Source organism: Arachis ipaensis, chromosome B6 (assembly GCF_059453495.1).
Source record: "Arachis ipaensis isolate K30076 ecotype BB chromosome B6, ASM5945349v1, whole genome shotgun sequence".
Taxonomy (NCBI): Eukaryota; Viridiplantae; Streptophyta; class Magnoliopsida; order Fabales; family Fabaceae; genus Arachis; species Arachis ipaensis.
Window position 1 is genome coordinate 33107302 of NC_142441.1, and position 24492 is coordinate 33131793.

At 39.7% G+C, this 24492-nt stretch overlaps 1 protein-coding gene and 1 non-coding gene across 2 annotated transcripts; one reads left to right on the forward strand and one right to left on the reverse strand.

Annotated features, from left to right (window-relative positions):
* The first annotated feature begins 8853 nt into the window (after positions 1-8853).
* LOC107646830 (uncharacterized) lies at positions 8854-9702 on the forward strand. The gene is made up of 2 exons (XM_016350979.1): positions 8854-9126; positions 9373-9702. Exons 1-2 carry the CDS (start codon positions 8854-8856, stop codon positions 9700-9702), a joined length of 603 nt encoding a protein of 200 aa, XP_016206465.1.
* A 5739-nt stretch (positions 9703-15441) lies between these two features.
* On the reverse strand, positions 15442-15549 carry LOC148555082 (small nucleolar RNA R71). Its single transcript, XR_015886952.1, has one exon. It is a non-coding gene; the product is annotated as a small nucleolar RNA R71 (small nucleolar RNA).
* Positions 15550-24492: the final 8943 nt, after the last annotated feature.

The window sequence follows — 24492 nt, forward strand, 5'->3', positions numbered from 1 at the left end:
TGAAGGTGATGATTATGTGTGACGCTCATCACCATTCTCCCCTATGAACACGTGCCTGACAAACACTTCCGTTCTACATGAAATAAGCTAGAATGAATATCTCTTAGATCTCCCAACCAGAATCTTCGTGGCGTAAGCTAGAATGATGGTGGCATTCAAGAGAATCCGGAAGGTCTAAACCTTGTCTGTGGTATTCCGAGTAGGATTCACTGATTGAATGACTGTGACGAGCTCCTAACTCGCGATTGCAGGGCGTTAGTGACAGACGCAAAAGGATAGTAAATCCTATTCCAGCATGATCGAGAACCGACAGATGAATAGCCGTGCCGTGACAGGGTGCGTGAGCATATTATTCACTGAGAGGATAAGATGAAGCCATTGACAAGGGTGATGCCTCCAGACGATTAGCCGTGCCGTGACAGGGCATTGGATCATTTTCCCGAGAGATGACCGAAAGTAGCCATTGACAGTGGTGATGTATCACATAAAGCTAGCCATGGAAAGGAGTAAGACTGACTGGATGAAGATAGTAGGAAAGCAGAGATTCAGAGGAACAAAAAGCATCTCCATTCGCTTATCTGAAATTCCTACCAATGATTTAGATAAGTACCTCTATCCCTATTCTATTATTTATTATTCGAAAACACCATTATCAATTTATATCTGCCTAACTGAGATTTGCAAGGTGACCATAGCTTGCTTCATACCAACAATCTCCGTGGGATTCGACCCTTACTCACGTAAGGTATTACTTGGACGACCCAGTGCACTTGCTGGTTAGTTGTATCGAAGTTGTGAACCATGGTATTGGCACCATGTTCTTGGCGCCATTGCCAGGGAAAGAAAGAGCCATGAATTTTACATAATTAAAGTGTAATCACGATTACGCGTACCAAGTTGCTCACGTTGCCAGGGATTGTTCGAGCCTGGACATCACAATTTCGTGCACCAAGCTCGGATCAGGGAAGAGGCATTAAAACGTCGAATGGCTTCAAGATACAACCAAAAGGTAGTGCCACGAGGTTTTGCCGAGAACGACCTCATCCTAATTCGAAATGATATCGGAACAACACGACCTGGAGAAGGAAAGCTGGCAGCAAACTGGAAAAGGCCCTACCGAGTCGTAGAAATACTTAGAAAGGGCTACTACAGACTGTCCGAGCTTGAAGGGTGAGAGCTTCCAAGGTCATGACACGCCCGCAACCTATGAAGGTATTATAGTTAGAGGTAATAAGGATCTTAGGATATGGTGCACTCTTTTTCCTGAAAAGATTTTTTAACGAGGTGCCAAGCCAGGATCCATGAACTACCTGACTTAGAATGCCCACATATGTATATTTGCATTTTCTTTATTTTAAATAAAGTTTCTAGATTTTCTACGAATCCTCAAGACGCATTAATCTGAAACGCAAAAATTCATCACCCGATTATAAAGCTACATATCAGCAGAAAGTGAAAATCAGATTCACTGCTCGATCACGGTAAAGACCAATGAAGATGAAACCCGAATTCATCAAAAGGTCGACCAAACAGGATCAAACCCAATTTCTACGAAATCAGAAAAGATGAAAAGACAACAAAATAGAATAATGCAAGAAGTTATCGAAAGTGATCCATGGAAAGGACCTGACAAGGTCTTAATAAAAATGGGTTGCTAAAAATAACTTAAAGACAGGCCGACGTATAGAAGTCGGACTAGTCGATCACAATAACCAACGTTATAAAAAGTAAATCCCTGGAAAGAGGCCTGGCCAGCCCTAAAAAAGAGGATTACTAGAAATAACTTAGAAGGGACCGACATGATGAAGTCGGCCTCCCACAAAACAAAGTTATAAAAAGTAATCCCTAAAAGAGACCTAACAAAGGTCCAAAAAAGAGGATTACTAGAAATAACTTAGAACGGACCGACATGATGAAGTCGGCCTCCCACAAAACAAAGTTATAAAAAGTAATCCCTAAAAGAGACCTGACAAAGGTCCAAAAAAGAGGATTATTAGAAATAACTTAGAAGGGACCGACATGATGAAGTCGGCCTCCCACAAAACAAAGTTATAAAAAGTAATCCCTAAAAGAGACCTGGCAAACGTCCAAAAAAGAGGATTACTAGAAATAACTTAGAAGGGACCGACATGATGAAGTCGGCCTCCCACAAAACAAAGTTATAAAAAGTAATCCCTAAAAGAGACCTGACAACGGTCCAAAAAAGATGATTACTAGAAATAACTTAGAACGGACCGACATGATAAAGTCAGCCCAACCAAGATGCCAAAAGTTAAAGGTAAATCCATGGAAGAGACCTAACAAAGGTCCAAACAAAATGGATTACTAGAAATACCTTCAGGCCAAGATGAAGAAATCGGCCGACAGAAGGCATACAAGTTGGACCCAGAAATCCACGACCTCAAAAGAATAAAGCTACAAGTATGAAAGTACGAAGGCAACCAAAAGAGGTCGGACAACAAGGTTCCAACGCACTCAAAAACCTAGAAAGTGTCAGATAGGTGCAGCCAAGCATATTACGAAAGGAATAAGTTATGATAATAATAACAAGACTCAAGAGGCCACCAAAAGTCATCCCCAAGAGCTCAAGAAACTACTTTGTTTTTCAAAGAAAGTTGCTAACAGAAAAGCAACTAAAGGTGTCCAGCAGTTAAGAAACCACAAGTTACAAAACATAAAAAGTTTAAAGCCCACAAGCCGGGCTATATACAAAAACATCTAGAATAATCATAGAGGATCCAAAGAGTTCCCAGTCACAGCATCACGAGGTGAAGGAGGACGAGTCTGAAGAGGCACTGCATCCACCGTCCCATCACCCCGGTTCAGGAACTGACAATCAGAATCCGACTAGGGATGACCAACCTCAGCTGAAGGAGTTGAAGAAGTCGGAGCAATAGAGACCTTGGCAGTAGGCACAGAAGGAGGCTCGACGTCGTCATCATCAGGATCATCAGGGACAATTTTACCGTCCCTCACAATGTTGTCTAAGCTGAAGAGAGAGAGGTCAAGATCGGGCGCAAGAACTCAAACTTGATCCTTCAAATTCTCATAAGCAGCATTGACACTGCCCACAAGATGACCCTGGAGCTCGGCATAATTAGCTCGGGCAGACTCCAAACCTTCCCTAAGATGCATCATCTCCCTATAGGTCGTGACATAGCTCTCCTTATGCTTCAACGCCGTATCCTCAGCCAACTTTACAGAAGCCGCCAAGGCAATAGCTCTAGTCTTTTCACCCTCCAACTCTTTCTCCAACTTGGTCACCTTCACCTCGAGCTCCTCCTTTAACCCCTTAATCCGGTCAAACTCTGATTTGGCCTCCTCCATAAAGGCCTTCGTTGCATGGATAGAAAGATCTTGGGCAGTTCGGTACAGAGCCGTCCCTATATGTGCCATCTTGATGCTACTCCGAGTTATGAAATCCAAATGACGAAGAAGAGAAACACCATCTATAGGAAGAGCACCATAGGGACCAATCTGCTGGTCGACAAACCCAATAGCATCGAAATCAGGAACGTCCAGATTGAAGGGCTCAACAGTCCGAGATCTTTTTGAAGGAGGAACAGCCGTAGGAGAAAAAACGGCAGCAGAAGACTGGGGAGGGTCGAGCAGATGGACCCGAGGGGTAGGAATCATTTTCCTCGGTCCAGGAGAGCTCGGCACTGGCTGTTTGGGAAGAACATGAGAAGACCATTCCCCAGCCCCTCTAGCCGAAATATTCTGAGCAGTTGTAGCCTTCCTTGCCTTCTTAAAGGCCCTCATGGAGTCATTATTTTTAACCATCTCTGAAAAACAAAATCAACCATAGAAGCAGATTACAAACTGGAAAAAGAAGAAAGCAAAGTAAAGTAGAGCAAAATATAATGAATACCCAGCACAGTTCGGACAAGGGATGAATTCCCCAAAAACTTCTTGGTATCAAGATGGGGAGGTTCCCCCCAAATATCCTCCAAGACATTTACAAAAGCCTGCTCGACCTCGTCCAACATTTCCCAAGTATACCTAGACACCACTACGTTCTTCTGCCACTCTAAGGGAAAGCGGGGCTCGCCATTCTCATCCAAAAAGAAAGGACGAGCTCCTTCAACAGCTCGGATCTTAAAAAGTAATTCTTAAAATCCCTGAAAGACTCATCATACATGGAAAAAACTTTATGTCCCTGGGCAGACCTAAAAGAAATCCAAGAAGCCTTCTTTTTTGTAGTCCCAGGCTTGGTCAACACAAAAAGATACAGAAAAAGGGTTTGAGAAGGTTTAACATCAAATTCTTGACAAACCAACTGAAAAATCTTGATGAAACCCCAAGAATTCGGATGAAGCTGAGATGGGGCCACATTATACGACCATAACAGGTCGGTCTCAAAAGGAGTGAAGGGAAGGGTGATGTTCATCTAGCTAAAAAGAAGTCGTATGCGTAGAAAAAGGGATGCTCCCCCTAGGTCAGAACAGGGAAGCAAACCCTTTCATCAGAATCAGGTGCTACCAATTTATAGTTGTTCTCCTGATCCCTACTACTACAGATTCGGTGGTGTTTCCTAAGCTCCACACAGAATTCAGAATTAGCTAGAGAAACACACAGCAACATAAGGGAGTCCAACCAGTCGGACATCCCCTTGGGAACCTTAGAAGATGCCTCGACAATATTTTTGCGAGAAGACATGGCCAACTAGTCCTACAAAAAAGAAAAGAAAATGGATTGCTAACCAAATACAGCTCAGGCGATATCAAAACAACTCAGACAATATGACTCAGAGCAATACAAACAGTAAAAGAAAAGACACACACCAAGGTCCAGGGGCATCATTTGGAGGCAGTGACATAGAGTAAAAGACTCAGAAAAGCCTACAGAGGCTAAAACATCCCAAGCAAAAGACTCTAAGCAACGCTTTGAGAAGAAAGACACAAATCAAAGCAAGATTATTAAAAGACCATTATCCTCTACAAAGCTACCCCAACAAAGAAAAACCCTCTCTCAACCAACACTCCGAGAAGAAAAAACCAAATAAAGCCACCTCTCAAAATACAGTTTCAGTCTATCAGCAAAAGGAACTGCCAAGTAATAGAACATGTCAAGGGGAAACCACAAAAGACGCAACCTTTGTCAAAATCAAACAAGCCATTATCCCAAAAAAAACCACAAAATCAAATACTATAGAAACAGGCAACAAACATGCAAAAAGCTTCAATCATCAGGAGAAATACCAAAGAAAATACATAAGGTCGAAGAAGAAGCTAGAAAAATACGTCACAGAGATAAAAGTGCAAGCTTTGCAACATACACTCAAATAAAACAAAACTTTATCAAAGGAAAAAGTAAGAACGATGGAAGGAAACACCAACCTGAAAAAAGGAGAAAGCTCCAAAGAAACTGAAGACGGAATCTGGAAATCACCCTTTCGAGCGAAAAGAAAGTACCAACGATCAACAAATGGTGTCGCAGAGAGAAACGCAAGTCTCAACAGAAAGGTAGAAAGAAAAGGGGGGAAGTTACAGCAAGCAAAGAAACAGAGAAAAGAAAAACCATTTTTTGCGTAAAGTTCAAAATGAAAGAGGCAAAAGAAATGGAGCATTAAAGGGATTAATGAGGTTATTAAAACCTCGCACATTCCCAAGACAAAGAGTGTGAATGGGAAGCGCGCGCTTTCAAAAAGAGAAGGAGAAACGCTTCACATTCAAAAGCTTCAGCGAAGTTGACAAAATGCTCGAGTTCGGCTTCACTAGAGAAAGATCGAAGTCCTAAAACTAAGACTCGACCTCAAAAAGAAGACCACACTCGAGCAAGGGCACTGTTCATACCTTGGGTCGAGCTCTCCGACCGGGATGTTTAGAGACAAAGTCAACCGACCTCTTCAGGTCAGACTACCCGACCTCTTCTCAAAGAGCTCAGCCAAATTGCCAGGAAAGCCCAATAAGGGCCCAGATAGAGGAACACGACCCAAATCTAAAGGCAGCCCAAGCCTATAGAGATAAGGGCGGTTCCCTTGAAGATAAGATGACTTCATTCAAAGATAAGATAAGATAACTATCTTATCCCCAGAAAGGTCATCTCCTACTATTATAAATACACTGGAGCACCCAGGTATAACTCATACTCTGATTCTACTAAAAACTGTTTAATACCCATGCTAACTTAAGCATCGGAGTCCCTTGCAGGTACCACCACCCTCCGTTGACAAAGGATCAGCAGCATTGCCAGTCCAACAAGTTGGACACGACAGCTCCGACCATCACCCCCCAACCGAATACGCCATCTCTGACCAGTACAGAAGATCTCGTCTGAGATTGACCTACAGTTTCAGGTAACCCTCGAAACAGGTGGTTACTTCAATTGTGGTTTGCCTGGTCACATGGCGAAGGATTGTACTTGTTGAAGGAACCCAAATGAGGGTCGAAATCAGCACCAAGGGCGAGTATTTGCTGTGAACGCCAATGATGCTGCTAAGGCGGATCCTCTGATAAAAGGTAATTGTTTAGTTGGTGGTAAAATATTAGTTGCACTGTATGATACTGGGGCTTCGCATTCTTTCATTGCATTTGATAAGGTTGAAGAACTAGGGTTGAAAATGTCAGAATTAGCTTTCGATTTGCATGTGCATACTCCGTATCAAACGGTTATGACAAGGTTAGGTTGTAGGCAAGTATCTTTCAAGCTTGAGGATAGAGAATTTGTCTATGACTTAATTTTTTTGCCAATGGTTGGGTTGGAGATGATTTTGGGGTTTGATTGGCTGTCAAAGAACCGGGTATTGTTGGATTCCTTTGAGCAATTGATTCGGTTTATGCCGGAAGGAGAAGGTGGAGAAGGTGGAGAAGTGGTAGCTAAAGGTTATTACCTGAACTTTGTGATGGTGAACTGTGGTAGGGAAGAGTGCCAGGGTTATATATTATTGGCTGCGAATACGCTAGGTGATGATCAGAGGCTAGATCAGATTCTGGTACTTTGGGACTTTCCTGAAGTATTTCCTGAAGATATTCCCGAATTCCCACCTCAAAGGAAAATTAAATTTGTGATTGACTTGGTGCTGGGGGCCAGACTAGTGTCGATTATGCCGTATCGAATGGCTCTGATAGAGCTTGCTGAACTTAAGACTCAGTTGGAAGAGCTTCTGAACAAGAGGTTCATCCGACCCAGTGTGTCTCCTTGGGGAGCGCCAATTTTATTGGTGAAGAAGAAGGATGGAGGAATGCGACTTTGTGTGGATTACTGGCAGTTAAACAAAGTAACTGTGAAGAACAAGTATCTGTTGCCGAGGATAGATGACTTAATCGTTCAATTACAAGGAGTTGGGTGTTTTCCAAGATTGATTTAAGATCCGGTTACCATCAGATAATGGTGAAGGAGGATGACATTCCAAAGACTGCGTTTAGGACATGCTATGGACACTACGAGTTTGCGGTGATATTCTTTGGGTTGACGAATGCACCTGCTATGTTCATGGATTACATGGACAGAGTATTTTGTCCCTTCTTGGACAAATTCGTGGTAGTTTTCATACACGACATCTTAGTTTACTCAAAGACGGTGAAGGAGCGGAAATTGTATGCCAAGTTGTCGAAGTGTGAGTTTTAGAAAGAAGAAGTGAAGTTCTTAGGTCATGTGGTGAGTAAGGACAGAATAGAAGTGGATCCTTCAAAAGTGGACGCAGTGATGGAATGGGAGAGACCGACTATGGTGACTGAGGTTAGGAGTTTCTTGGGTTTGGCCAGATATTACCGAAGATTCATCGAGGGATTTTCTCAAATTGCACTACCGATGACTAAGTTAACCCAGAAGGAGGTACCGTTTGTGTGGACGTCGGAGTGTGAGGAGAGTTTTTAGACTTTGAAACAAAATTTGACTTCAGCACCAGTTTTAATTCTACCTGAACCACACGAACCGTTTGAAGTATACTGTGATGCTTCGTTGAAGGGTTTATGTTGCATGTTAATGCAACATCAGAACGTAGTGGCTTACGCATCACGTTAGCTGAGACCACATGAGGTGAATTACCCAACTCATGACTTGGAATTGGCGGTGATTGTGTTTGCATTGAAGATTTAGAGGTACCACTTGTACGGGGTGAGCTTTAGAGTCTTCTCTTATAACAAGAGTCTCAAGTACATCTTTGATCAGAAAGAACTCAATATGCGTCAGAGGAGGTGGATGGAGCTACTGAAAGATTACGATTTTGAATTGAGTTATCACCCTGGAAAGGTGAATGTTGTGGCTGACGCATTGAGTCGAAAGTCTTTGATGATAGCTTGGATGAGGATTAAAGAAGAAGAGTTAGTAGATAAGTTTTAGAACTTAAGCTGGATATTGGTGAAGCTGACGGACAAGCCTATTTGAACCAATTGTGCATTTTGAGTACGTTTAAGTCAAAAAATTCAGAAGGCTCAGCAAAACGGACAAGAACTTCAGAAGATGTTTCAACCAATTGGCAAGAAGAGGCATGGAGAGTTTACTAAGGATGATAAAGGGCTGTGGAGATATAAGGGGAGAATTTATGTGCCGAATGTTAGGAGTTTGAGACAAGAGTTGTAGTCAGAAACTCATAGCAGTGGGTTTTCTATTCATCCAGGAAGTACGAAGATGTACTATGATCTAAAGAAGATGTTCTGATGGCCTGGGATAAAGAATGATGTAGCTGCAGTTGTATCTAAGTGTCTGACGGGTCAGAAAGTGAAGATAGAACACCAGAGAACATCGAGAATGTTACAGCCACTTGAGATTCCTTAGTGAAAGTGGGAAGGAATTGCAACAGAATTTGTGACCAGTTTACCAAAAACTAGGTCGGGATTTGATGCGGTGTGGGTGATCATGGATCACTTAACCAAATCTGCTCATTTTCTGCCTATTTGAGTGAACTACTCTATGGAGGAATTGGCAAGGTTGTACATCAACGATATTGTAAGGTTGCAAGGAGTGCCATCGAGCATAGTGTCAGACTGTGATCCCCGATTCACATCAAGATTTTGGGAAGCTTTCCAAAGAGCTTTCGGTATGAGACTGTCTCAGCACGGCATATCATCCACAAACGGATGGACAGTCAGAACGGACTATTTAGACATTGGAGGATATGCTAAGGGCGTGTGTCTTGGATCAACCGAGAAGTTGGGACCGTTATATGCCATTGGTGGAGTTTGCGTACAACAACAACTTTCATGCGAGCATTGAGATGGCTCCGTATGAGGCCTTGTATAGACGGAAGTGCCAATCTCCACTTTGTTAGTATGAGGCCGGTGAGGCAAGTGTGTTAGGGCTGGATTCGGTAACAGAGACTACTGAGAAGATTAAAAAGATTTGAGCTAGGATTTTGACTGCACAGAGCCGACAGAAGATCTATGTAGATCTGAGGAGGAATTTGAAGTGGGCGAGCATGTATTTCTGAAGGTTACTCCTACAACTGGGATTGGAATGGCGATTAAGACAAAGAAGTTGAATCTGAGGTATATAGGGCCGTTTGACATTTTGAGACGATTCGGGCCGATGGCATATCAAGTAGCCTTGCCGCCGCATTTGTCTAACTTACATGACGTATTCCACGTGTCACAACTCTGTAAGTACACGTCGGATGCAGCTCATGTGTTAGAGCCTGAGTTGGTTGAGCTAAAGGAGAACTTGACTTTTCAAGTAGCACCGATGCGAATTGACCACATTAGTGTGAAGAAACTACGAGGAAAGAAAGTTCAGTTGGTCAAGGTTGCTTGGAAGAGAGCATGAGTGGAAGAGCATACTTCGGAATTGGAGTTCGAGATGCGGAAGGATTATCCTGAGCTATTCTCAAGTAATCACTAAATTTTGAGGACGAAATTTCTTATTTGGTGGGGAGAATGTAAGAACTACGATTAATTAACCGTTTAATTAAATAATTAAATTTCCCAAAATAGGATCCAAAAATTTAGAATGTGAATTAGAAAATTTAAATATAATTTTTGGACTCAATAGGTTTTTTTTGAGTTGGAAAATGTAATTTTTTGCAAAAAATCGCGTAAAAATGCAAACCGGTAAATTAACCGACAATACCGGCTTAAGTTTGTCCGGTACTATGTGAGAATAATAAAAACAGTAGAAAACCTTAGAAAAACATTTAGAATTGAAAACCGGGCACTAATTTTAAAAGGTTTAGCCCAAAGTTGGACCAAATGGGCCAAAAACGCTAATGGGTTGGACCGGACCCAATTGGGCCCAAGCCCAACATATATAAGTTCATTAATGAACTCATTTCAGCCTCATTCCTCATCAAACGCAACACATACCAGCTGCATTGAGAGGAGAAGGGGAAGCGAGAAAACACTATTCACATACAACTTCCAGTGACCATAACTTGAGCTACAGAGCTCTGATTCGCGTGCCGTCGATGGCTACGTGAAACTCTTGCCGAGCCCGTTAGTTCTATCTAACTTGTGTAGGTAAGAACTCTAAATTTTCTCTCCTTTTTTCAGCCCTAATAAATTCAAAAATGTGGGTGTTGGTTTTGAGTGAATTTTTGTGTTTTGATTAATTAGGTGGTATCTAAGGTTGGGCTATTAGTGGTTTATGCCCCAAACACCATCAAAAAAGGTAAGAAAACTCTTTACCTTGTAAATTTGTGAAATTGATGAACCCTAGGTATTGATTTATAATAAATGATGTATGTCTAGCTTGAATTGTGAATTATTGGAGCTTTGGATTAGTTGTTGGTGATTAGAGGCTTGATTGGACACAAGTTTAGTGTATAGCACATATTGGGGACTATTGAAATTGTTTTGGTTGTAGGATATTTGGTTTTGGTTGTGAATTTTGGAAGTTGAGAACCTTATTAACTTTTGGTAAAAACCAGTTTTTAGTGAACTTTGACAGATTCTAACTTGAGCCTCAGTTTTTTAAAATTTGTTGAAATTTGTCTTAAATAAAAGTTCCTTTAAATATCTTAAAATTGATATAAAGTTTGATGAAAATAGATTTTTATAGAGGGAGTTATGACTATTTAAAGTTTGGTGCCTAAAACTGAATTCTGCAACTTTGAAATTTTTCTGAGTCTGGTGAGAGTCGCATACGTGACATGGTGCACGCGACGCAACCAAACCATTCGGGTTGGGAATCTCACATACGTGAGGCACTAGATGCGTACGCAACACAGTGCATGCAACGCAACCAAACCATTCGGGTTGGGTATCTCGCGTACGCGAAATTTAATACGCGACGCGAGCAACCCATTCGGGTTGGGCATCTCGCGTACGCGAGCAGGGGGTTGCGTACGCGACCACCCCTTATTCAACAGAATTCGTACGCGAGGCAGGGGCTTGCGTATGCAAGACCCCTGTTTTACTGAAAAATCATTTTTCTTCGTTTTCAAAGGTTCTCGAGCTTTCCAAACATTCTTTAAGTGTCATTTAGGAATACTATCTAGTACTTAGACTCTAATACTTCTAAGGATGAGTTAGTGACTTAATTTAGTGAATTTCTGTATGAATCTAGAAGGTGGAGACTGAGGTTTCTGGGGTACTGAGGACAGAACTAGTTGAGTGAGATGGCAGAGTAATGTAATGATGATTGAGCGATGGATTGTGAGAATGTGAACCGATAATATTGTGATGAGTCTGGGACTCAAGGAATAATGATGAATTTATGAATATTGAAAGTGATCTCTGAGGAATATGGAATTATTGTTTGTTACTGGTATTGTTGAGACGCTATGCGCCTGTGATGAGCGGATAATTTATAAGCTTTTTGGCATTGTTTTTACATAGTTTTCAGTATGATTTAGTTAGTTTTTAGTATATTTTTATTAGTTTTTAATTAAAATTCACATTTCTGGACTTTATTATGAGTTTGTGTATTTTTCTGTGATTTCAGGTATTTTCTGGCTGAAATTGAGGGACTTGAGCAAAAATCATATTCAGAGGTTGAAGAAGGACTGCAGATGCTGTTGGATTCTGACCTCCCTGTACTCAAAGTGGATTTTCTAGAGCTACAGAACTCTAAATGGTGCGCTCTTAATTGCGTTGGAAAGTAGACATCCAGGGCTTTCCAGTAATATATAATAGTTCATACTTTGATTAAGGATAGACGATGTAAACTGGCGTTGAACGCCAGTTCCATGCTGCATTCTGGAGTCAAATGCCAGAAACACGTTGCAAAGTGGAGTTAAACACCAGAAACAGATTACAAACTGATGTTCAACTCCAAGAAAGACCTCTACACGTGTAAAGCTCAATGCTCAGCCCAAGCATACACCAAGTGGGCCCCGGAAGTGGATTTCTACATCATTTACTCATTTCTGTAAACCCTAGTAACTAGTTTAGTATAAATAGGACTTTTTACTATCTTTGTAGCGATCTTTGATCAATTTTATGCTATCTTAGACTTTCATGGGGGCTGGCCATTCGGCCATGCTTGGACCATTACCATTTATGTATTTTCAAACGGTAGAGTTTCTACACACCATAGATTAAGGTGTGGAGCTCTGCTGTTCCTCATGAATTAATACAAAGTACTACTGTTTTTCTATTCAATTCAAGCTTATTCCTTCTCTAAGATATCCATTCGCACCCGAGAACATGATGAATGTGATGATTATGTGACGCTCATCATCATTCTCACTTATGAATGCGTGCCTGACAAACACTTCCGTTCTACATGCAAACAAGCTAGAATGAATATCTCTTAGATATCTAATACAGAGGACCGAGTCCGAGATATTAGAATCTTCGTGGTATAAGTTAGAACCCATGGATGGCCATTCCTGAGATCTGAAAAGTCTAAACCTTGTCTGTGGTATTCCGAGTAGGATCTGGAAAGGGATGGTTGTGACGAGCTTCAAACTCGCGAGTGCTGGGCGTAGTGACAGATGTAAAAGGATAGTAAATCCTATTCCAGTATGATCGAGAACCGACAGATGATTAGCCATGCAGTGACAGCGCATTGGACCATTTTCACAGAGAGGATGGGATGTAGCCATTGACAATGGTGATGCCCTACATAAAGCTTGCCATGGAAAGGAGTAGGAATGATTGGATGAAGACAGCAGGAAAGCAGAGGTCCAGAGGAACGAAAGCATCTCTATATGATTATCTGAAATTCTCACCAATGAATTACATAAGTATCTCTATCCTATTTAATTATTAAAACTCTATAACCATTTGAATCCGCCTGACTGAAATTTACAAGGTGACCATAGCTTGCTTCAAGCCAACAATCTCCATGGGATCGACCTTTACTCACGTAAGGTTTATTACTTGGACGACCCAGTGCACTTGCTGGTCAGTTGTGCAAAGTTGTGACAAAGAATTAAGATTATGAACGTGCGTATAAAGTTTTCAGCGCCGTTACCAAGGAATGGAACCGTCACGATTTCTGTGCACCAAGTTTTTGGCGCCGTTGCCAGGGATTGTTCAAGTTTGGACAACTGACGGTTCATCTTGTTGCTCAGATTAGGTAATTTTATTTTAATTTTAACCTTTTTGTTTTTACTATTTTATTTTCGAAAAATACAAAAAAAATAATTTCTTCTTTTTCATTTTTCCCAATTAATTTTCGAAAAATCAAAAAAATTAATAAAATCATAAAACAAAAAAAATATTTGTGTTTCTTGTTTGAGTCTAGAGTCAAGTTTTAAGTTTGGTGTCAATTGCATCTTTTTAATTTTCTAAAAAAATTATTTTCAAAAATTTCATGCATTGCATTTTTCATGATCTTCAAGTCGTTCTTGGCCAGTCTTCTTGTTTGATCTTCATATTTTCTTGTTTTGTGTCTTTTCTTGTTTTTCGTATGCATTCTTGAATTATTAATATCTAAAGAATAAAAATTTTTAAGTTTGGTGTCTTGCATGTTTTCTTGTCTTGAAAATTTTTCAAAAATAAGTTCTTGGTGTTCATCTTGACATTCAAAGTGTTCTTGGTGTTCATCTTGACATTCATAGTGTTCTTGCATGCATCACATGTTTTGATCCAAAATTTTCATGCATTGAGTCTTTTTTATGTTTTTCTCTCTCATCATTAAAATTCAAAAAAATCAAAAAAATATCTTTCCCTTTTTCACTCATAAATTTTCGAAAATTTGACTTGACTTTTTCAAAAATTTTCAAAATCTAGTTGTTTCTTATGAGTCAAATTAAATTTTTAATTTAAAAATTCTATCTTTTTCAAATCTGTTTCAAAAATCAAATCTTTTTTGTTTTTCTTTTATGATTTTCGAAAATTTCAAAATGATTTTCAAAAACAAATTTTTTTTCTTACTTCTTTTTCATAATTTCGAAATTAATGCTAACAATCAATGTGATTGATTCAAAAATTTTAAGTTTGTTACTTGCCTAGTAAGAAAGGTTCAATCTTTAAACTCTAGAATCATATCTTTTTAGTTTCTTGTTAGTCAAGTAATTAACTTTAATTTTCAAAATCAAATCTTTTTAAATTTCTTTTTCAAATCTTTTTCAAATTAAGTTTCAATCGTATCTTTTTCAAAATCAATTTCAAAATATTTTCTAACTTCCTATCTTTTCAAAATTTAATTTTCAAATCTTTTTCAAACCAATCCTATCTTTTTGTTTCAATCATATCTTTTTCAGAACTACCTAACTAATTCTCTCTCTCTAATTTTCGAAAATCACCTTCCTCTTTTTCAAAATTCCTTTTTAATTAACTAATTATCTTAATTTTTAATTTTAATTTTATTACTTTTCTAATTTTCGAATTTTATTTTAATTTCATATTAAAAACAAAAATATTTTTTATTTTAATTTATTTAATTTTCGAAAATTCTTCTCTCTCACCTCCTTCTAATTATTTATTTTACTAACACTCCTCTTCATCTAAGAATGCGAACCTACTCCTCACCCATGTGTTTGGATTCTCCATCTTCTATTCATATCTTCTTCTACTCACATAAAGGAATCTCTATACTGTGACATAGAGGATTCCATATTTTCTTTTGTGTTCTCTTCTTTTTTATATGAGCAGGAACAAGGATAAGAACATTCTTGTTGAAGCCGATCCTGAATCTGAAAGGACTCTGAAGAGGAAGCTAAGGGAAGCTAAAGCTCAACTCTCTAAAGAAAATCTGACAGAAATTTTCGAAAAAGAAGGAGACATGGCCGAAAATAATAACAATGCAAGGAAGATGCTTGGTGACTTTACTGCACCAAATTCCAATTTACATGGAAGAAGCATCTCAATTCCTGCCATTGGAGCAAACAACTTTGAGCTTAAACCTCAATTAGTTTCTCTGATGCAACAGAACTGCAAGTTTCATGGACTTCCATCTGAAGATCCTTTTCAGTTCTTAACTGAATTCTTGCAGATCTGTGATACTGTTAAGACCAATGGGGTTGATCCCGAGGTCTACAGGCTTATGCTTTTCCCATTTTCTGTAAGAGACAGAGCTAGAATATGGTTGGACTCTCAACCTAAGGATAGCCTGAACTCTTGGGATAAGCTGGTCACGGCTTTCTTAACCAAGTTCTTTCCTCCTCAAAAGCTTAGTAAGCTTAGAGTGGATGTTCAAACCTTCAAACAGAAAGAAGATGAATCCCTCTATGAAGCTTGGGAGAGATACAAGGAACTAACCAAAAAGAGTCCTTCTGACATGCTTTCAGAATGGACCATCCTGGATATATTCTATGATGGTCTGTCTGAGCTATCAAAGATGTCATTGGACCATTCTGCAGGTGGATCCATTCACCTAAAGAAAACACCTGCAGAAGCTCAAGAACTCATTGACATGGTTGCAAATAACCAGTTCATGTACACTTCTGAAAGGAATCCTGTGAATAATGGGACGCCTATGAGGAAGGGAGTTCTTGAAATTGATACTCTGAATGCCATATTGGCTCAGAATAAAATATTGACTCAGCAAGTCAATATGATCTCTCAGAGTCTGAATGGATTGAAGCAATCATCCAACAGTACTAAAGAGGCATCTTCTGAAGAAGAAGCTTATAATCCTGAGAACCCTGCAATAGCATAGGTGAATTACATGGGTGAACCCTATGGAAATACCTATAATCCCTCATGGAGAAATCATCCAAATTTCTCATGGAAGGATCAACAAAAGCCTCAACAAGGCTTTAACAATGGTGGAAGAAACAGGTTTAGCAATAGCAAGCCTTTTCCATCATCCACTCAGCAATAGACAGAGAGTTCTGAGCAGAATCCATCTAGCTTAGCAAATATAGCCTCTGATCTATCTAAGGCCACTGTAAGTTTCATGAATGAAACACGGTCCTCCATTAGGAATTTGGAGGCACAAGTGGGCCAGCTGAGTAAAAGAGTCACTGAAACTCCTCCTAGTACTCTCCCAAGCAATACAGAAGAGAATCCAAAAAGAGAGTGCAAGGCCATTGATTTAACCATCATGGCCGAACCTACAAGGGAGGGAGAGGACGTGAATCCCAGTGAGGAAGAACTCATGGGACGTCCAGTGATCAACAAGGAGTTTCCCTCTGAGGAACCAAAGGAATCTGAGGCTCATCTAGAGACCATAGAGATTCCATTGAACCTCTTTATGCCATTTATGAGCTCTGATGAGTATTCTTCTTCTGAAGAGAATGAAGATGTCACTGAAGAGCAAGTTGCCAAGTACCTTGGTGAAATCATGAAGCTGAATGCCAAATTATTTGGTAATGAGACTTGGGAAGATGAACCTCCCTTGCTCATCAATAAACTGAGTGATCTGGATCAACTGACATTGCCTCAGAAGAAACAGGATCCTGGAAAGATTCTTAATACCTTGTACCATAGGCACCATGACCTTTAAGAAGGCTTTATGTGACCTTGGATCAGGGATAAACCTCATGCCACTCTCTGTAATGGAGAAACTGGGAATCTTTGAGGTGCAAGCTGCCAGAATCTCACTGGAGATGGCAGACAACTCAAGAAAATAGGCTTATGGACAAGTAGAGGACGTACTAGTAAAGGTTGAAGGCCTTTACATCCCTGCTGATTTCATAATCCTAGATACTGGGAAGGATGAGGATGAATCCATCATCCTTGGAAGACCCTTCCTAGCCACAGCAAGAGCTATGATTGATGTGGACAGAGGAGAATTGATCCTTCAACTGAATGAGGACAACCTTGTGTTTAAAACTCAAGGACATCCTTCTGTAACCATGGAGAGGAAGCATGAAAAGCTTCTCTCACTGCAGAATCAACCAAAGCCCCCACAGTCAAACTCTAAGTTTGGTGTTGGGAGGTTCCAACAATGCTCTGAATATCTGTGAGGCTCCATGGGAGCTCACTGTCAAGCTATTGACATTAAAGAAGTGCTTGTTGGGAGGCAACCCAATGTTATTTAATCATATCTATTTTATTTTCTCTTTGTTATTTTATGTTTTCTTTAGGTTGATGATCATGTGAAGTCACAAAAACTATTGAAAAATCAAAAATAAAATGAAAAACAGCAGAAGAAACAGCACACCCTGGAGGAGAGCAGTTTGGCGTTTAAACGCCAGAAACAAGCATCTGTCTGGCGTTTAACGCCAGAAACAGGCACCAAGCTGGCGTTTAATGCCAGAAACAAGCATCTATCTGGCGTTAAACGCCAGAAACAGGCTACATTTGGGCGTTTAACGCCAGAAACAGGCAGCAGTCTGGCGTTAAACGCCAGGATTGTACAGCAAGGGCGTTTTACACGCCCCACAGGATCCCTACCACTTCTTCTCTCATTTTCACACCTTTTCATAACATTCTTCCTCAATTAACCTCCACCAATCACCTCCATTACTCCTCCAAAACCATCATACAACCCACCTACACCCACCCACTTAAATTCAAACCATCACTCCTTCCTTTTCACATATCATTACCACCTAAACCCCCCTGGCTGAACCATTCACACACCCCCATCTTCTCCATCTCTTCTCCTTCTCATCCTTTCTTTCTTCTTTTGCTCGAGGACGAGCAAACATTTTAAGTTTGGTGTGGAAAAGCATTGCTTTTTATTTTTTTTCCATAACCACTAATGCCTCAAGGGATGCACTTCCCTCCACAAAACTATTGGGAATAAATCAACACTTCCCTAGGAGAATTAAATTCCAACATGGGACAACTAAGGGTGGAACACCAAGAGCACTCAATCATCCTCCATGAAATTAGAGAAGATCAAAGAGCTATGAGGGAGGAGCAACAAAGGCAAGGAAGAGATATAGAGGAGCTCAAAAGCACCATTGGTTCTTCAAGAAGAGAAAGACGTCACCCTCACTAAGGTGGACTCATTCCTTAATCTCCTTGTTTATTTATTTTCCTGTTTTTCAATTTTTGAGCTTTATGTTTATTTATATTTGTGTCTTATTACATGATCATTAGTGTCTAAGTGTCTATGCCTTAAAGTTATGAATATGAATCCATCACCTCTCTTGAATGAAAAATATTTTAATTACAAAAGAACAAGAAGTACATGGTTTCGAATTTATCCTTGAAACTAGTTTAATTATTTTGATGTGGTGACAACACTTTTTGTTTTCTGAATGAATGCTTGAACAGTGTATATGTCTTTTGAAGTTGATGTTTATGAATGTTAAATATGTTGGCTCTTGAAGAATAAGGAAAAAGGAGACATGTTATTTGATAATCTGAAAAATCATAAAAATGATTCTTGAAGCAAGAAAAAGCAGTGAATACAAAATCTTGCAAAAAAAATGGCGAAAAAAAGAGAAAGAAAAAAAAAGCAAGAAGAAAAAGCCAAAAGCTCTTTAATCCAAAAGGCAAGAGCAAAAAGCCAATAGCCCTTAAAACCAAAAGGCAAGGGTAATAAAAAAGGGGATCCAAGGCTTTGAGCATCAGTGGATAGGAGGGCCTAAAGGAAAAAAATCCTGGCCTAAGCGGCTAAACCAAGCTGTCCCTAACCATGTGCTTGTGGCGTGAAGGTGTCAAGTGAAAACTTGAGACTGAGCGGTTAAAGTCAAGGTCCAAAGCAAAAAAAAAAAGAGTGTGCTTAAGAACCCTGGACACCTCTAATTGGGGACTTTAGCAAAGCTGAGTCACAATCTGAAAAAGTTCACCCAGTTATGTGTCTGTGGCATTTAAGTATCCGGTGGTAATATTGGAAAACAAAGTGCTTAGGGCCACGGCCAAGACTCATAAAGTAGCTGTGTTCAAGAAATCAACATACTGAACTAGGAGAATCAATAACACTATCTAAATTATGAGTTCCTATAGATGCCAATCATTCTGAACTTCAATGGATAAAGTGAAATGCCAAAACTATTCAAGAGGCAAAAAGCTACAAGTCCCGCTCATCTGATTGGAGCTAAGTTTCATTGATATTTTGGAATTTATAGTATATTCTCTTCTTTTTATCCTATTTGATTTTCAGTTGCTTGGGGACAAGCAATAATTTAAGTTTGGTGTTGTGATGAGCGGATAATTTATACGCTTTTTGGCATTGTTTTTACATAGTTTTCAATATGATTTAGTTAGTTTTTAGTATATTTTTATTAGTTTTTAATTAAAATTCACATTTTTGGACTTTACTATGAATTTGTATGTTTTTCTGTGATTTCAGGTATTTTCTGGCTGAAATTGAGGGACTTGAGCAAAAATCAGATTCAGAGGTTGAAGAAGGACTGCAGATGCTGTTGGATTCTGATCTCCCTGTACTCAAAGTGGATTTTCTGGAGCTACAGAACTCTAAATGGCGCGCTCTCAATTGCGTTGGAAAGTAGACATCCAGGGCTTTCGAGCAATATATAATAGTTCATACTTTGATTAATGATAGATGACGTAAACTGGCGTTGAACGCCAATTCCATGCTGCATTCTGGAGTCAAACGCCAAAAACAGGTTGCAAAGTGGAGTTAAACGCCAGAAACAGGTTACAAACTGGCGTTCAACTCCAAGAAAGACCTCTACACGTGTAAAGCTCAATGCTCAGCCCAAGCACATACCAAGTGGGCCCCAAAAGTGGATTTCTGCATCATTTACTCATTTCTGTAAACCCTAGTAACTAGTTTAGTATAAATAGGACTTTTTACTATCTTTGTAGGGATCTTTGATCAGTTTTATGCTATCTTAGACTTTCAATGGGGCTGGCCATTCGGCCATGCCTGGACCATTATCACTTATGTATTTTCAAACAGTAGAGTTTCCACACACCATAGATTAAGGTGTGGAGCTCTGCTGTTCCTCATGAATTAATACAAAGTACTACTGTTTTTCTATTCAATTCAAGCTTATTCCTTCTCTAAGATATCCATTCGCACCCAAGAACATGATGAATGTGATGATTGTGTGACGCTCATCATCATTCTCACTTATGAACGCGTGCCTGACAAACACTTCCGTTCTACATGCAAACAAGCTAGAATGAATATCTCTTAGATATCTAATACAGAGGACCGAGTCCGAGATATTAGAATCTTTGTGGTATAAGTTAGAACCCATGGATGGCCATTCCTGACATCTGGAAAGTCTAAACCTTGTCTGTGGTATTCCGAGTAGGATCTGGGAAGGGATGGCTGTGACGAGCTTCAAACTCGCGAGTGCTGGGCGTAGTGACAGACGCAAAAGGATAGTAAATCCTATTCCAGTATGATCGAGAACCGACAGATGATTAGCCATGCAGTGACAGCGCATTGGACCATTTTCACAGAGAGAATGGGATGTAGCCATTGACAACGGTGATGCCCTACATAAAGCTTGCCATGGAAAGGAGTAGGAATGATTGGATGAAGACAGCAGGAAAGCAGAGGTTCAGAGGAACGAAAGCATCTCTATATGCTTATCTGAAATTCTCACCAATGAATTACATAAGTATCTCTATCCTATTTTATGTTTTAAATATCTATTTAATTATTAAAACTCTATAACCATTTGAATCCATCTGACTGAGATTTACAAGGTGACCATAGCTTGCTTCAAACCGACAATCTCCGTGGGATCGACCCTTACTCACGTAAGGTTTATTACTTGGACGACCCAGTGCACTTGCTGGTCAGTTGTGCGAAATTGTGACAAAGAATTAAGATTATGAATGTGCGTATAAAGTTTTCAGCGCCGTTACCAAGGAATGGAAATGTCACGATTTCTGCGCACCAGCCTGTCAAGGACGGTTGGTTAATCCCGCTTGTCGAGGTCGCAGCGACGGCATAAGGACGGTTGGTTTATCCCACTTACGTTGAGATGTGAGGTCCGTGGCAAGAGTATCCCGCTCGCATCCTTTCGGAATTATTAGAGTGTGCAGGCACTATATCTTGGACCGTGTTCCGGGCACGATATCTCAGGGACTCCCATTCTGAGACCGAAAAGTGACATCTCCATGGAGATGTGCCGGGTTGGCATTTGAACCGACGATGTGATATCACAGCCAAATAGGACAAGCATTCATCAAGTGCATCTTCTATCTATTTGTTTGCTTTGTCGACTTGAATTGCTTACCTAATTGTATAAGATGATTAATTGCTTCTTGAATTTCTTGATATACATGTTATACTTGTGCTTTACTTGCATTGTTATTACTTGTATTTTCTACTGGGATTGAGGAGGTTCGGAAGGCGGTGGCGATGGGATCGCATGGCGGTTAGGCTGGTGAAGGCTGTGGGACAGTGATAAATCCCATTTTTAGGGTTTATCTTGTGTTGAATTTAGAGGGTTTTGTCAATTTTTCCCCCATTTATCCAATGAAATAGCATGGTTTTGTAAATTCTCCTTTAATTGTGCTTAAGAGTGAAAACATGCTTTTTAGGAATTAAAATAGCTAAATTTAATTCACCTTGATTCCATTAGATGCCTTGATGTGTTTGCTAAGTGATTTCAGGTTTAGGAGGCAAAGAGTGGATCAAGGGAATGAAGGGAAAAGCATGTAGAAATGGAGAACTCATGAAGAAATGAAGGAATCGCAAAGCTGTCAAGCTTGACCTCTTCGCACTTAATCGACCATAACTTGAGCTACAGAGATCCAAATGAGGCAGTTTTAGTTGTGTTGGAAAGCTAACATCTGGAGCTTCAAAATGATATAAAATTTGCCATATTTGCATCGCATTTAAGGATGCGCACGTGCACTGTACGCGTACGCGCCGATGTTGCACGTGACTCACTTAAGTGCAACTCGTGGCCAGTGATTTCTGGTGCATTTTGGGCCCAATCCAATTCATTTCTGATGCTATTTAACCCAAGGATTGAAGAGGGATGAGACACCTAGTCATTATTAGTTTAGTTTAGATTAGTTTTGGAGGGAAAGTTAGTTTCTAGAGAGAGAAGCTCTCTCTTTTCTCTAGAATTAGGATTAGGTTAGATCTATATTAGAATTTCTTAGATCTAGGTTAATTTCATACTTTGATTTACTTTTCCTTTGCAATTTCTTCTTCTTCTACCTCTCCTCTCTCTAGTTTAGCATTTAGTTCTTGTAATTCTCTACTCTTATGTTGATGCACTTTTGTTCTTCTATTTTCTCTTTAATGCAATTCATGTTTTGATTTCCTTTATTGATTTGCTTTATTGTTGTTAATTCCTTGCAATTGAGTATTGTAGATTTACTTTCCTTGTAATTTTACTATGCTTTCCTTTTATGCCTTCCAAGTGTTTGATGAAATGCTTGGAAGGATGTTAGAGTAGAATTTTATGCTCTTGGCTTGGGAAGGTAACTTAGGAACCCTTGAGTTACTAATGTCCAAGTAATTGATGATTGGGAGCCATTGACTCTAGTTCTCACTAATTGAATTAGTGGAGAGCTAGGACTTATGGACTTGGATTGATATAGCTCATTTGACTTTCCTTTACCTAGTTAGAGGATGATTTAATGGGATTGATCCTTGCCAATTCTCATGTTGTGGTTAGTGATAAGGATAGAGATCCTTGACCACCAACCCTTGCCAAGACCTTTTTGTTATTTGAATTTCCTTGCCATTTACTTTTCATGTATCTTATCAAAACCCCAAACATAACTCATAACCAATAACAAGGATACTTTATTGCAATTCCTAGGGAGAATGACCCGAGGTTTAAATACTTCGGTTTATAGATTTTAGGGGGTTTGTTACTTGTGACAAACAAATTTTTGTATGAAAGGATTATTGATTGGTTTAGAAACTATACTTGCAACGAGATTTCATTAGAGAAATTCTATGCCATCAAAAATTCCATTCATCAAAATGGCACTGTTGCCGGAGAGTTGCAATGGTGTTATGTTATTGGTTATTGTATATATGTGAATATTGTGAATAGGTTTGTCAATCGCTTGTTTACTAGTTTTTGTTAGTTTTATTTTGTTTTTCCATTATGAATTCTCACTTTGGCTATGAGTTTGGTTCTCACTATGTTGTAGAAAATGTGGACTTTAATGACAACATGTACCAAAGATAAAACACTTCAAGATGGGAGGAGCCTCAAGGAATTGATCACTCCTATTGGCAACAACCTCCTGATACTTATAGGTATAACTCACATCCTAGTGCATGTCAATTCAATGGCTATGGTGACTCTTTTTGTGATAATCAAGTACCACCACCATATGCTTATGAACCTCATCCTCAACATGACTATCAACCATGCTCACAAGCCCATTTTTCCCAAGCACCTTCTTGTGACCCACATCCATTGTATGACCAATCAACCATACCATATCCTTGTGACTATTATGAGCAAGAACCTTTAGAACCACCACAACCTTATCATGACTATTATGAAGAACCACCTCAATACTCACCATCTCCATACCCTTACTATGAAGAACCACCTTCTTACTATGACCCCTTCTCCCAAGATCATGAACCCTTCCATCCACCCCAACCTCCAATGGATGATACCCTTGATGTTCTTGTTCAAGAACAAGAGGAGATGAAAAGGGATGTGCAACAATTTACGGCCGCCTTGGACGAGGTGGTAAGCCGGTTAGCATCCCAATGCTTGAATACTCAAGGAACTCTCATCGCTACATGTGAAGAACCCAAAGGAGAGCATAGCAAGAAGGAGAGGTTGGATACTCCGGTAAGAAATGAGGGAAGTTGCTTTGTATTAGAACAATTAGAGGAAGCTTTAATTGTTGAAGACAAGGAAGAAGTGGTTGAAGACTTAGGAGATGCGGAGCCTCCATGGGAACATAGAGTTGAAGAAAATTCCTCCAAGAAGATTGAATTTGATGCTAAGGAGGAAAGTGCACATCTTCCAAAGCATATTCCATATGAAGAATTGGACGGGATAGAGCAAGAATTAAGTTCCCTTGGTGAAAAAGATCAAGCATCAAATCCTAGTGGTGAAGAATCCTTTGAACTTGAAGAACCTTCTCCCTATGAGATAGAAAGTAATGTGGTGCTAAAATTCTCTCACCCTCCCATTTATGATTTGAGTAAGGGAAAAGGCTTAGATAAAATTGTTGAACAAAGGATTGAGATTAAGAGATCTTGTGAGGAGGTGGAGATCCTTAGAAAAAGGAGGATGGGAATTGAATACGCTTTGTCAAGACCCTTGGGAACTTTTTTACCTAGGTTGTCATCTACTCCTTCACTTGAGTGGGTAAAATTCATTTCTATTAGCTTTATTGTCCCACTTGAGTATGGCTTACTTGAAACGGATGGTCAACTTAGGATGCTTTGTGGGATGAAGCG

Coding starts and splice junctions, on each gene's coding strand:
- LOC107646830 (XM_016350979.1), top strand. CDS start 8,854: ATGGAGGAATTGGCAAGGTTGTACATCAACGATATTGTAAGGTTGCAA. Junction 9,127..9,372: donor ATGCCATTGGTGGAGTTTGC/GTACAACAACAA, acceptor GTATTTCTGAAG/GTTACTCCTACAACTGGGAT.